Below are 14,274 nucleotides of genomic sequence, written 5' to 3'. Positions count from 1 at the left end.
GGGTCGCAACCCACAGTTGAGGGGGTCCCCATGTGCTGCTCCAGGTAAGAGGCTCCTCAGCCTCCTCCTAGCGCAGCAGTGTCAGTTTTCCTAGATGGCCCTGCAGTGGCCGGGGAGGATCAGAGAGAGGGGAGCAGGCAGGAGTGAGGGGAGGTGAGTGCTTGATCACCACAGAGCCCGCACTGGGCACCACAGAGCCCACACTGGGCGCCACAGAGCACGCACTGGATGCCACCAGAGAGTCCCACTAACCAACTGAGAGCCCGCAGAGCCTCCTGAGAGCCCACACAGGTACTAGTATTGGTGCATCACTCAATTTTACGTTTGGGGGTCACCACAACTTGGCAAATGATACCAAGGGGTCCCGGCCCTAGAAAGGTTGAGAACCACTGGGCTAGGTGGATGACGTGTCTTCTTCTCACTACAATAGGGGGACATTGTGGACCTGGTGAGAAATGAAGGAAAGACTGAAGTGACTGTCACTGAAGGGGTTAATACGATATCGTACACCCTGGACGAAGGCCTCATAGAGTTTGGTACCGCCATTGATGACGGAGACTACTACAGGTACAATGTCCGCTCTGCCCCGGCTCCCATAGGGCTCCAAGTACAATGTTATTCTAGGGAATGGAAGTATTCCATCAGTCTATGACCAATAACACTCATCATCCTCCTCTCCACGGTACACAGAGCTGCAGCTTTCCTGGAGACTCTGGAGATGTCCTCAGAGACCGAGGCAATGTGGAAGACCCTCAGCAAACTGGCCCTGGAGGGCCACCATCTGCATGTGGCCGAGAGGTGAGTGGGCAGCTTTTGGTGGAAGTGGTAGTGTTGGGAGGTCTGTACTGGGATATGTTATGTGATGGAAGTGGTAGTGTTGGGAGGTCTGTACTGGGATATGTTATGTGATGGAAGTGGTAGTGTTGGGAGGTCTGTACTGGGATATGTTATGTGATGGAAGTGGTAGTGTTGGGAGGCCTGTACTGGGATATGTTATGTGATGGAAGTGGTAGTGCTGGGAGGCCTGTACTGGGATATGTTATGTGATGGAAGTGGTAGTGTTGGGAGGCCTGTACTGAGATATATTATGTGATGGAAGTGGTAGTGTTGGGAGGCCTGTACTGGGATATGTTATGTGATGGAAGTGGTAGTGCTGGGAGGCCTGTACTGGGATATGTTATGTGATGGAAGTGGTAGTGTTGGGAGGTCTGTACTGGGATATGTTATGTGATGGAAGTGGTAGTGTTGGGAGGCCTGTACTGGGATATATTATGTGATAGAAGTGGTAGTGTTGGGAGGCCTGTACTGGGATATGTTATTTGTAATGAAGGTGAATGAAGCCGTTGGCAGCCTTGTACTATAGAACAGCCGTGTTAAGGAATCACACACGATCGTCCTTCTTTCAGATGTTTTGCGGCCCTGGGAGACGTCACCAAAGCCAAATTCCTGCGGGAGACCAATGAGATTGCAGAGCAGTCGGCGGCTGAGTATGTGAGTATCCGCTAAGCTGGATGACGACGTTTATTCAAATTTTTCTGAAATAGGAGAGTCATGTGACAGTGCGGGATTAAGAAAGGTTTGTGAAGAGGCCATCAATCACATTCATATGCCCCGACTCCTCAGTCCCATCCACAAGGCCAGGTGCTGGCCGGCAGAGGCATGCCGCGGCTGTCACTAGTAATCCAATGTATGTAAAGCCGCGCTCAACAGCCAGGACCTCCATGTAAAAAGGTTTGTTCCCAGGAATCTACAATGTCACAAGCATGGCAAGATCCCTGGGTTCTAAGAGATATAACAGCCTGTGGATCTTGTCATACTTGTAACATTGTAGATTCCTGGGAAGGAACATTTGTGCACATTCAGGTCCTGGCTGCTGAGTTCGGGATTGAGCTTTAGGAATGAAGCCCGGTTATGTCATATGGTTCTCTGTGTCCTTCATCCAGGGGGTTACATGAATGCTGTCCTTATACAACCAAACCTGATCCATTGATAAGCACATAGATGTCACATCTTCCTGGTCTGGGATTGGTGCAGCTGATGGGTGGTTATGTCATTGGTATTGGGGTGTGATTGGTGCCGCTGATGGCTGGTTATGTCATTGGTATTGAGGTGTGATTGGTGCCGCTGATGGCTGGTTATGTCATTGGTATTGAGGTGTGATTGGTGCCGCTGATGGCTGGTTATGTCATTGGTATTGAGGTGTGATTGGTGCCGCTGATGGCTGGTTATGTCATTGGTATTGAGGTGTGATTGGTGCCGCTGATGGCTGGTTATGTCATTGGTATTGAGGTGTGATTGGTGCCGCTGATGGCTGGTTATGTCATTGGTATTGAGGTGTGATTGGTGCCGCTGATGGCTGGTTATGTCATTGGTATTGAGGTGTGATTGGTGCCGCTGATGGCTGGTTATGTCATTGGTATTGAGGTGTGATTGGTGCCGCTGATGGCTGGTTATGTCATTGGTATTGAGGTGTGATTGGTGCCGCTGATGGCTGGTTATGTCATTGGTATTGAGGTGTGATTGGTGCCGCTGATGGCTGGTTATGTCATTGGTATTGAGGTGTGATTGGTGCCGCTGATGGCTGGTTATGTCATTGGTATTGAGGTGTGATTGGTGCCGCTGATGGCTGGTTATGTCATTGGTATTGAGGTGTGATTGGTGCCGCTGATGGCTGGTTATGTCATTGGTATTGAGGTGTGATTGGTGCCGCTGATGGCTGGTTATGTCATTGGTATTGAGGTGTGATTGGTGCCGCTGATGGCTGGTTATGTCATTGGTATTGAGGTGTGATTGGTGCCGCTGATGGCTGGTTATGTCATTGGTATTGAGGTGTGATTGGTGCCGCTGATGGCTGGTTATGTCATTGGTATTGAGGTGTGATTGGTGCCGCTGATGGCTGGTTATGTCATTGGTATTGAGGTGTGATTGGTGCCGCTGATGGCTGGTTATGTCATTGGTATTGAGGTGTGATTGGTGCCGCTGATGGCTGGTTATGTCATTGGTATTGAGGTGTGATTGGTGCCGCTGATGGCTGGTTATGTCATTGGTATTGAGGTGTGATTGGTGCCGCTGATGGCTGGTTATGTCATTGGTATTGAGGTGTGATTGGTGCCGCTGATGGCTGGTTATGTCATTGGTATTGAGGTGTGATTGGTGCCGCTGATGGCTGGTTATGTCATTGGTATTGAGGTGTGATTGGTGCCGCTGATGGCTGGTTATGTCATTGGTATTGAGGTGTGATTGGTGCCGCTGATGGCTGGTTATGTCATTGGTATTGAGGTGTGATTGGTGCCGCTGATGGCTGGTTATGTCATTGGTATTGAGGTGTGATTGGTGCCGCTGATGGCTGGTTATGTCATTGGTATTGAGGTGTGATTGGTGCCGCTGATGGCTGGTTATGTCATTGGTATTGAGGTGTGATTGGTGCCGCTGATGGCTGGTTATGTCATTGGTATTGAGGTGTGATTGGTGCCGCTGATGGCTGGTTATGTCATTGGTATTGAGGTGTGATTGGTGCCGCTGATGGCTGGTTATGTCATTGGTATTGAGGTGTGATTGGTGCCGCTGATGGCTGGTTATGTCATTGGTATTGAGGTGTGATTGGTGCCGCTGATGGCTGGTTATGTCATTGGTATTGAGGTGTGATTGGTGCCGCTGATGGCTGGTTATGTCATTGGTATTGAGGTGTGATTGGTGCCGCTGATGGCTGGTTATGTCATTGGTATTGAGGTGTGATTGGTGCCGCTGATGGCTGGTTATGTCATTGGTATTGAGGTGTGATTGGTGCCGCTGATGGCTGGTTATGTCATTGGTATTGAGGTGTGATTGGTGCCGCTGATGGCTGGTTATGTCATTGGTATTGAGGTGTGATTGGTGCCGCTGATGGCTGGTTATGTCATTGGTATTGAGGTGTGATTGGTGCCGCTGATGGCTGGTTATGTCATTGGTATTGAGGTGTGATTGGTGCCGCTGATGGCTGGTTATGTCATTGGTATTGAGGTGTGATTGGTGCCGCTGATGGCTGGTTATGTCATTGGTATTGAGGTGTGATTGGTGCCGCTGATGGCTGGTTATGTCATTGGTATTGAGGTGTGATTGGTGCCGCTGATGGCTGGTTATGTCATTGGTATTGAGGTGTGATTGGTGCCGCTGATGGCTGGTTATGTCATTGGTATTGAGGTGTGATTGGTGCCGCTGATGGCTGGTTATGTCATTGGTATTGAGGTGTGATTGGTGCCGCTGATGGCTGGTTATGTCATTGGTATTGAGGTGTGATTGGTGCCGCTGATGGCTGGTTATGTCATTGGTATTGAGGTGTGATTGGTGCCGCTGATGGCTGGTTATGTCATTGGTATTGAGGTGTGATTGGTGCCGCTGATGGCTGGTTATGTCATTGGTATTGAGGTGTGATTGGTGCCGCTGATGGCTGGTTATGTCATTGGTATTGAGGTGTGATTGGTGCCGCTGATGGCTGGTTATGTCATTGGTATTGAGGTGTGATTGGTGCCGCTGATGGCTGGTTATGTCATTGGTATTGAGGTGTGATTGGTGCCGCTGATGGCTGGTTATGTCATTGGTATTGAGGTGTGATTGGTGCCGCTGATGGCTGGTTATGTCATTGGTATTGAGGTGTGATTGGTGCCGCTGATGGCTGGTTATGTCATTGGTATTGAGGTGTGATTGGTGCCGCTGATGGCTGGTTATGTCATTGGTATTGAGGTGTGATTGGTGCCGCTGATGGCTGGTTATGTCATTGGTACTGGCTTGTGATTGGTGCAGCTGCCAGGGCCCTGGTGTGTGATTGGTGTTTGGGTCCTGTACATGAGGACGGGTTGTATCCCCCTATCCATGGCCCTGGGAAACACTAACAGGGTTTTTCACAGAAGGGTGAAGAGTTTGGAGAAGGGAACAATCTGGGACAACGTCACTGAACCGGAAAGTGAGCGGAATTGGTGTATTGTTCCCAATCAGCAATGTTGTCCCAGATCGGTCCCTTCTCCGCCCTTCCCCAAACCCTTCACCCTCCTGTGAATACCCCTGTAAAGCCTCCCTCCATGCTGATGCGCTCCCAGCAGGGTAATCCAGGGATGTAGCACGCTAACCACAATGCTCTGCTTCCAGGGTGGAGATGGCACCAAGAATTACAAGGTACAGGCCCGGCTGGCCATGCTGGAGCACAACTACAAACTGGCTGAGATGATCTACCTGGAGCAGGTGAGGGGCTGTGCGGGGTCCTGGTACTGCACACAGCATTTTATACAGCTTGTTATAGTCCCCGAGGGGTGCAGACGGGCTGAGAACCTACAAAGGGTCGAATGGATTATTGCTGCTGTACTATCCCCGCGTGCTGTGACAACAAGCCGTCTGCTCCTCAACTTTCATTTTATACTTTTATATATTTGATGGGATGTAAGTTGTTTTCTCTCACCTGTAGAACGCAGTGACCGAGGCCATGGGCATGTACCAGGAATTACACATGTGGGATGAATGTATCGCTGTAGCAGAAGCCAAGGTATGCTGTGTATGTAGTCTGATCTCCCCACCCAGGCGGTATATAGAGGAGGGGCCTCTGTGTATGTAGTGTGATCTTCCCGCACCAGACGGTATTTAGAGGAGGGGCCTCTGTGTATGTAGTGTTATCTCCCCACCCAGGCGGTATATAGAGGAGGGGCCTCTGTGTATGTAGTGTGATCTCCCCACACCAGACGGTATTTAGAGGAGGGGCCTCTGTGTATGTAGTGTGATCTCCCCACCCAGGCGGTATATAGAGGAGGGGCCTCTGTGTATATAGGTGTATGTAGTGTGATCTCCCCACCCAGGCAGTAAATAGAGGAGGGGCCTCTGTGTATATAGGTGTATGTAGTGTGATCTCCCCATCCAGACGGTATATAGAGGAGGGGCCTCTGTGTATATAGGTGTATGTAGTGTGATCTCTCCATCCAGACGGTATATAGAGGAGGGGCCTCTGTGTATGTAGGTGTATGTAGTCTGATCTCTCCATCCAGGCGGTATATAGAGGAGGGGCCTCTGTGTATGTAGTGTGATCTCCCCGCACCAGACGGTATATAGAGGAGGGGCCTCTGTGTATGTAGTGTGATCTTCCCGCACCAGACGGTATTTAGAGGAGGGGCCTCTGTGTATGTAGTGTTATCTCCCCACCCAGGCGGTATATAGAGGAGGGGCCTCTGTGTATGTAGTGTGATCTTCCCGCACCAGACGGTATTTAGAGGAGGGGCCTCTGTGTATGTAGTGTGATCTCCCCACACATGCAGTATATAGAGGAGGGGCCTCTGTGTATATAGGTGTATGTAGTGTGATCCCCCCACACCAGACGGTATATAGAAGAGCGGCCTCTGTGTATGTAGTGTGATCCCCCCACACCAGACGGTATTTAGAGGAGGGGCCTCTGTGTATGTAGTGTGATCTCCCCACACATGCAGTATATAGAGGAGGGGCCTCTGTGTATATAGGTGTATGTAGTGTGATCTCCCCATCCAGGCAGTATATAGAGGAGGGGCCTCTGTGTATATAGGTGTATGTAGTGTGATCTCCCCATCCAGGCAGTATATAGAGGAGGGGCCTCTGTGTATATAGGTGTATGTAGTGTGATCTCCCCACACAGGCAGTATGGCAGTGGCCCTTTCACACTGACTGTCCTCATTATATAAATGTTTGTGATCCGTCGCCTCCCTCTGGTCACTCATCAGGCGTTCAGTCTTGCTGCACAAGCCCGCCCGGGTAAGAGCTGCAACCTTCACCAACAAGGAATCTTCTGGGTAAGAGACTGAGGGTGGTGGGGAGAGGGGACATGGTAGGGACTGGTGGGATAAATAGGGTGGTAGGCTCACTGTGGTTGGACCCAGGCCACATTGGTAAAAGAAGCGCCGCCTCGGACCTCCAGACACTGGTGCGTTTCACCATAAGATGGGTTTGATCATTGTCTACATCCAGACTTGGAGTGAAATGCGTCAGCATGCATAGATCTCAGGTTCAGCTTTTTTCTGCATATCCTCTGGAACAGAAAAGATCTATGGAAGCTCTGAGACCATCGATGTGCGGCCTGTGTTTTGCAGTCATCACAGCTTTGTATGTTGGACTTTTATAGATCGGAGAAAAGCTGGAAAAGTCCCGTGAGATAGAAAGCGTTGACATCTCTGAAATGTACAAATGGTCCCCTCTGTGCTGGAGGGAGGGGAGCCGGTGTGAGAAATCTTCTTTGTAGCAGCTCCTGATACTCTGTGTCCTCCATAATGTGTCCTCTCCTTCCAGATTGTCCTCCTCTGCTGGTGGACGTTCTGCAGATAATCCTGGTGACCTTTATTTATCTCTGACCCCATTGTCTTGTCCGTCCTCCGATAGGGTCACCCTGAGCTGGAGAGTCTGAAGCGCAACTATCTGCGGTACTTGTCGGACAGTCAGCAGGAGGAGAAAGCGGGCGAGGTGCGAGAACAAGAAGGCGACTTTGTCTCAGCTGTCAATATGTATCTGCGTTCCGGACTTCCGGCAAAAGCGGCCCGTTTGTGTATGAGCCGAGAACAGCTTCTGACCGATTCCGAGCTCGTTGGGAGGGTCACCGCTGCCTTGATTAAAGGAGACTTCTACGAGCGGGTGAGTCACACTATTCAGCAAACTGTTCTGTCTCTTCTAACATGTCCGTCGCCCCCTTCAGAACTCTTCCCGCTTTCTCCATTTACCTTTCTAGGTCACCTCTCACATTCTCTGTAGACCCTTCAAGAACTCCCACGTTCTCTGTAGACCCTTCCAGAACTTCTCTCACATTCTCTATAGACCCTTCCAGAACTCCTCTCATGTTCATTGTAGACCCTTCCAGAACTCCTCCCACGTTCTCTGTAGACCCTTCCAGAACTTCTCCCACGTTCTCTGTAGACCCTTCTAGAACTCCCGTCACATTCTCTGTAGACCCTTCCAGCACTTCTCTCACGTTCTCTGTAGACCCTTCAAGAACTCCCACGTTCTCTGTAGACCCTTCCAGAACTTCTCTCACATTCTCTATAGACCCTTCCAGAACTCCTCTCATGTTCATTGTAGACCCTTCCAGAACTCCTCCCACGTTCTCTGTAGACCCTTCTAGAACTCCCGTCACATTCTCTGTAGACCCTTCCAGAACTTCTCCCACTTTCTCTGTAGACCCTTCCAGAACTCCTCTCACATTCTCTGTAGACCCATTCAGAACTCCTCTCACATTCTCTGTAGACCGTTCCAGAACTCCTCTCATATTCTCTGTAGACCCTTCTAGGACTCCTCACACATTCTCTGTAGACCCTCCTAGAACTCCTCCCACGTTCTCTGTAGACCCTTCTAGAACTCGTTACACGTTCTCTGTCCACCCTTCTAGAACTCCTCTCACATTCCCTGTAGACCCTTCTAGAACTCCTCTCACATTCTCTGTAGACCCTTCCAGAACTCCTCTCATGTTCTCTGTCCACCCGTCTAGAACTCCTCTCACATTTCCTGTAGACCCTTCTAGAACTCCTCTCACATTCTCTGTAGACCCTTCCAGAACTCCTCTCACATTCTCTGTAGACCCTTCTAGATCTCTTAGTAATTAAGGTAACGGACACTTAAAATCCAGGCAAATTTCAGCAGAGGGTTGTTGATATCACACTCCTATAGCATATACTATGAAATGAAATCAAACATGGGGGGTTTAAAGGTATCACACACCAACACATTTTTGTGGTATTGCCCACCCCTCAGTTTGACTGCTTTTGGATGTCCTGAAGTCTCCAGCAGTATAGCCCTGTGTCCCTCAATGATCTCCAGCAGTATAGCCCCGTGTCCCTCAATGATCTCCAGCAGTATAGCCCCGTGTCCTTCAATGATCTCCAGCAGTATAGCCCTGTGTCCCTCAATGATCTCCAGCAGTATAGCCCTGTGTCCCTCAATGATCTCCAGCAGTATAGCCCTGTGTCCCTCAATGGTCTCCAGCAGTATAGCCCTGTGTCCCTCAATGATCTCCAGCAGTATAGCCCCGTGTCCCTCCCCACATTTGTATTATGTTCTGCGTTTGCATTGTAGATGTTTTCCTGATAATATAATTCCTTGTTTCCAGGCCGGAGACTTGTTAGAAAAGATTAATAACAGCCGCCGGGCACTGGAATGTTACTGCAAGGCCAACGCTTTCAGGAAAGGTGAGCAGAACATTGGGGGTCCTATACTGTAGTTAATCTGACATTGGGCGTCCCAGACTGATAGTGGCCTGACATTGGGGTTCCAGACTGATGGTGGCCTGACATTGGGGGTTCCAGACTGATGGTGGCCTGACATTGAGGGTTTCAGACTTATGGTGGCCTGACATTGGGGGTCCCAGACTGATGGTGGCCTGACATTGGGGGTTCCAGACTAATGGTGGCCTAAAAGTGGGGTCCCAGACTGATGGTGGCCTAACATTGGGGGAGCAAGACTGATGGTGGCCTGACATTGGGGGTTCCAGACTGATGGCCTAAAAGTGGGGTCCCAGACTGTTGGTGACCTGATATTGGGGGACCAAGACTGATGGTGGCCTGACATTGGGGGACCAAGACTGATGGTGATCTGATATTGGGTGACCAAGACTGATGGTGGCCTGACATTGGGCACCAAGACTGATGATGATCTGACATTGGGGGACCAAGACTGATGGTGATCTGACATTGGGGGACCAAGACTGATGATGATCTGACATTGGGGGACCAAGACTGAAGGTGGCCTGACATTGGGGGACCAAGACTGATGGTGGCCCGACATTGGGGGACCAAGACTGATGGTGATCTGACACTGGGGGACCAAGACTGATGATGATCTGACATTGGGGGACCAAGACTGATGGTGATCTGACATTGGGGGTCCCGTACTGGTGGTCATTTGACAGACTTTGGGGGGGTCCTCAGGTAGACATTTACGGACTTGGTCACTATTGAAACTTGATAAGAGCACATAAAAATGGTGCCTGTGGGACCCAGGCATAGCGAAGCTCCCACAGAGGGAATTGGTCCTACAGGCGGCCCAACAGCGGTCCCTTATTTCTCTTGCAATGCTTTCTGGGAGGCGGTGCTAATAATTCTGGCTCCACCCCCAAGATTGGCTGCCAAAGTGTCATCGTTGAGGAAATGAAATAAGTGGATATGAAGTCATTGGGCTCTCGGGGATGTTGTAGGCTTTTGTAGGGCCCATTGATCCCTGTATTGGGATATGGAACTGATTATTGGTGATTTGTGTCTCCTGTCCCCAGCCGTGGAGCTGGCACGCGTGGTGTTTCCTACGGAGGTGCTGAAGCTAGAAGAGTCCTGGGGGGACTTCCTGGTGCAGCAGAAACAGCTGGATGCAGCCATCAATCACTTCATTGAGGCCGGGTGAGATATCACGTGTGTGCGTGTGCGTGTGTTCTTACAGTTTACCAGGGGTAGCCAAACTTCGGCCCTTCAGCTGTGTTGAAACTACAAATCCTATCATGCCTTTGGAAGTCATGTCTGTGACTGCAGCTGAGTCTTGCAATGCCTTATGGGACCTGTAGTTCCACAACAGCTGGAGGGCCGAGGTATGGATACCCCTGTGGTGTACCATCAATCGCATCACTTATTTATATTAGTATCATTGATTCTACACTTATATTTTAGCAGGGCCCACTGATATTGGAAAGGGGTGGAGCCTTAAGGAATAGGGTCTGAGTGGTATGTCACGCAATGCTTCATTTATGTGGCCCTTTGTAATAGGCATTCCGGGGAAGGGGAACCTGAAGGTGTAGTGCTGCCCTCTCCTCCACTAGATGGCGCTCCTCTTCTGGGTTGAATGGTGGCCAGTGTCATTTAGCCCAATACCAGTGGGCCCAGACTGTCATGAACCCGTCCCCTGGGGAGATGTCATTGTGCCCCCTGGGCTCACAGTGCTGCAGCACATGGCATGATTACGTGGGCCGGGTTCTGTGCCGCGATTGGCAACACTGGCAGAGCATGAAGGCCCGCGTGAGTCCACCCGACCGGCCGGGAATTAAGGTGTGTGTGTGTCTGTGTGTGTGTCTGTGTGTGTGTCTGTGTGTGTGTCTGTGTGTGTGTCTGTGTGTGTGTGTGTGTGTGTGTGTGTGTGTGTCTGTGTGTGTGTGTCTGTGTGTGTGTGTGTGTGTCTGTGTGTGTGTGTGTGTGTGTGTCTGTGTGCCACGCTACACAGAGCCGCTGTCATCCAAAAACTGACAGGATGACAGCGGCTCGGATCGGAACACCGCTCGGCCATCCTGAATTGCGGCCAGCCGCCGCCCGTTCCCGGGACCCCCCCGACCACCCCGCCGGTGATTTTTGTACGGATCCCCGCTGCCACAGACCCTACAAGCAGCGGGGATCCATGGAGTCTCTCATCCCTCCCTGGGATGGCTCCAGGGACGGATGAGAGACTCCAGATGCCGGCGGGGTGTGCGCCCGGTATTGATAAATAGCAGTCATCAGCGGCTTGTGAGCCGCTGATGACAGCTATTAATTTAAAGGGGACAGTCTGCTGAACAGTTCTACTATAAGCTGATGGTCGCTAAAGCAACCATCAGCTTATAGTAGAACTGTAAATGCCAGGTCCGTATGGCATACGGAGCTGGCCAGCTGGAAGCACTTTTGTAGGTCCGTATGCCATACGTCCTTGGCAGCGAAAGGGTTAAGAGCCCCTTCCTTAGGAACTAAATATTATTCACATTGGTTTACAAGCAATTGCCCCTATAATAAATCTAGAGGAGTAGCAGTAGGGATTCATGCTTCTGTGCCTTTTGAAAGGATACAAGAGATAATAGATGAAGGCAGGTATATTTTTTTGAAATGTAGACTGAATAATAAAGTATTTACATTAGCTAACTTATACATGCTGAATAAAGGTCAGGCAAGGATGTTTACATCGATATTGATGAGGTTGGAAGAATTTGCAGAGGGGGTAATGGTATTAGGAGGAGATTTCAACTTTACGCTTGAGCCAGCAGTTGATACAGTTGGGGGAAATCAACATATTTCAATATCACAAATAAATACATTTTGCATTATTTGCAATTGGTAGACATTTGGCGGGTTTTAAACCCGGCTATTAGAGATTATACTTGTCATTCTTCAACATATAGCAGAATTGATTTTTTTTTGGTGTCACATTGTATGTTGAGTTGGTCTCCCAAAGCACATATTGGGACACAGATTTGGTCAGACCAAGCCCCGGTGTATTTCTCGATATGTCTATCGGGATTGGTTAAACCTGTCTCCTTGTGGCGATTAACGAGAGCTTATTACAGGACCCCGTAGTGTGGGCTGAAGTCGTTGGCACTATTAAAAATGTTATAGATGATCATTTAAACGATAATACATCATTGCCGATAAAATGGGAAGCACTTAAAGAGTGTAATGCGAGGTGTCCTAATTGCCCATGGGGCACGTATAAAGGATAGAGAATGGTCTATAAAAACCCTATTGGAAGAAATCCATGGGCTGGAGCAACAACATAAGAGAGTAAAAGGATCCAACTACCTTTGTTTCTATACAACGGAAGAGAAGCGAGTTGCACAAGATGCTGGACATATATCAACGCTATAAAGACTGTGCTATTCGCTCTCTCTATGAGTTTGGAAACAGATGTAGTAGATCACTAGCACTATCTATCAGAGATAAACGGAAGAAAACATATATTCCAAAAATTAAATGTCCAACTAGAGGCCTTGTGCATACCTCAGAGCTTATTGCGAAATCCTTTCACCGATATTACTCGGGAGTTATATAATATAGGGAATAGGTTCACGGATAGGGATAATAGTACAGGATATAAACAACTTCAAGAATATATAAATAATACGGCATTACCAGAATTAGATACTAACACGGTAGAATCCCTTTGTTCCCCATTTACTTTGGAAGAAATAGAGAATGCGATTGCGTCCTTGCCCTCTGGAAAGAGCCCTGGTCCGGATGGGTATGGAGGGGCATTCTATAAAGAATTTAGAAAGGAGTTGGCCCCAATTCTTCAGTTTATAATGCTATCTCAGAGGGGTGTTCTTTTACAAGACAAACACAAGAGGCACATATAGTACTCATACCTAAAGAACAGAAAGACCCGACCCAGTGTGCAAGCTATAGGCCAATATCCTTAATAAATGTGGATTTAAAAATATATGCTAAGATATTATTCGTTTCCAATTACATATTCCATCTCTTATCCATTTGGACCAGGTAGGCTTTGTCCCGGGTAGGGAGGGACGATATAATACAATAAAGACACTCTTTGATTCACTTGGCGCAAACACGAAAGATTCCACTTTGCTCTCGATAGATGGAGAAGGCGTTTGATCGCTTGGATTGGAGATTTGAGGCAACATAAAGCAGACTAGGATGCCTTCTTCCTTTATAGCAAAGATCTTAGCACTTTACTCCTGCCCTACTGCAAGAATACGGGTTAATGGATATCTATCAGAATCAGTGCAAATTACGAATGGGACGAGACAGGGATGTCCGCTGTCTCCATTCCTATATGTATTAGCAATGGAACATCTGGCTAAGGCTTTGCGCATGAATGAAGATATTAGGGGCATAGAGGTAGGAGATAAGTGCTATAAAGTGAGTTTGTTTGCAGACGATACACTTCTCTATATCTTCAATCCGAGGATAGCCTTTCCCGCACTTTTGAAGGCGCTGCAACAATTTGGGCGTGTCCCAGTTATATCAAAGCAATGCTGGAGATGCGGCCACGAAGAGCAAAATATGCTACACATTTGGTGGTCATGCGAACTGATTAGACCATATTGGGAAACCATAGTTAATATATGCGAGAAGCTTATTGAGATAAACTGGTCAGTAACACCAGAAATAGCTTTGCTTTCAATTATACCGGGAGCTATCCGCAAGGGTAAAAGAGGCCTAATGCAACATCTTTTAGTGGCAGCCAGAACGGTGATACCACGATATTGGAGATCCTCATCGAGGCCACAGATTAGGGAGTGGGTCGGCAAAGTAAATTTTATTATGAGGATGGAGGAACTTACGTCTCTCGACTGTTAGATAGATATCCTGAATTCTGTGAAACCTGGAGCCCTTGGAAAGATTTCTTAACAACTAGCACATTAAAGCAATTCCTATGAGATTAGGTGAAAGTAGAAATATGTTGGAAAGGAAGAATAACATGAGGAAAAGGGAGGAATAAAAAGGCAGAATACAAAAACACAAAGATTCCCCAGCCTCAGACATTGGTGTTTTGTTTTGTTGTTTGGGTATGAGAGTGAATTAAGGAAAATGAAATTTTTTTTGTAGCCACCGCATCCCTCCAATAAAT

General features: G+C 48.5%; 1 protein-coding gene across 1 annotated transcript in view; it reads left to right on the top strand.

Moving 5' to 3' along the window:
• Positions 1-10,362, top strand: part of LOC108792499 (intraflagellar transport protein 172 homolog) — a 32,057-nt gene extending 21,695 nt beyond the window's left edge. Inside the window, 6 exon segments of the mRNA XM_018563292.1 lie at positions 1,407-1,491; positions 5,122-5,214; positions 5,435-5,512; positions 7,360-7,608; positions 9,074-9,152; positions 10,232-10,362. Coding sequence (XP_018418794.1) covers positions 1,407-1,491; positions 5,122-5,214; positions 5,435-5,512; positions 7,360-7,608; positions 9,074-9,152; positions 10,232-10,356 — 709 coding nt within the window. The 3' untranslated portion in view covers positions 10,357-10,362.
• The last annotated feature ends 3,912 nt before the right edge of the window (positions 10,363-14,274 follow it).

Source organism: Nanorana parkeri, unplaced genomic scaffold (assembly GCF_000935625.1).
Source record: "Nanorana parkeri isolate BGI_ZX_2015 unplaced genomic scaffold, ASM93562v1 scaffold648, whole genome shotgun sequence".
Lineage (NCBI taxonomy): Eukaryota > Metazoa > Chordata > Amphibia > Anura > Dicroglossidae > Nanorana > Nanorana parkeri.
Note: the sequence above shows the minus strand (reverse complement) of the source record. Positions and strands in the feature narration are given on the sequence as shown.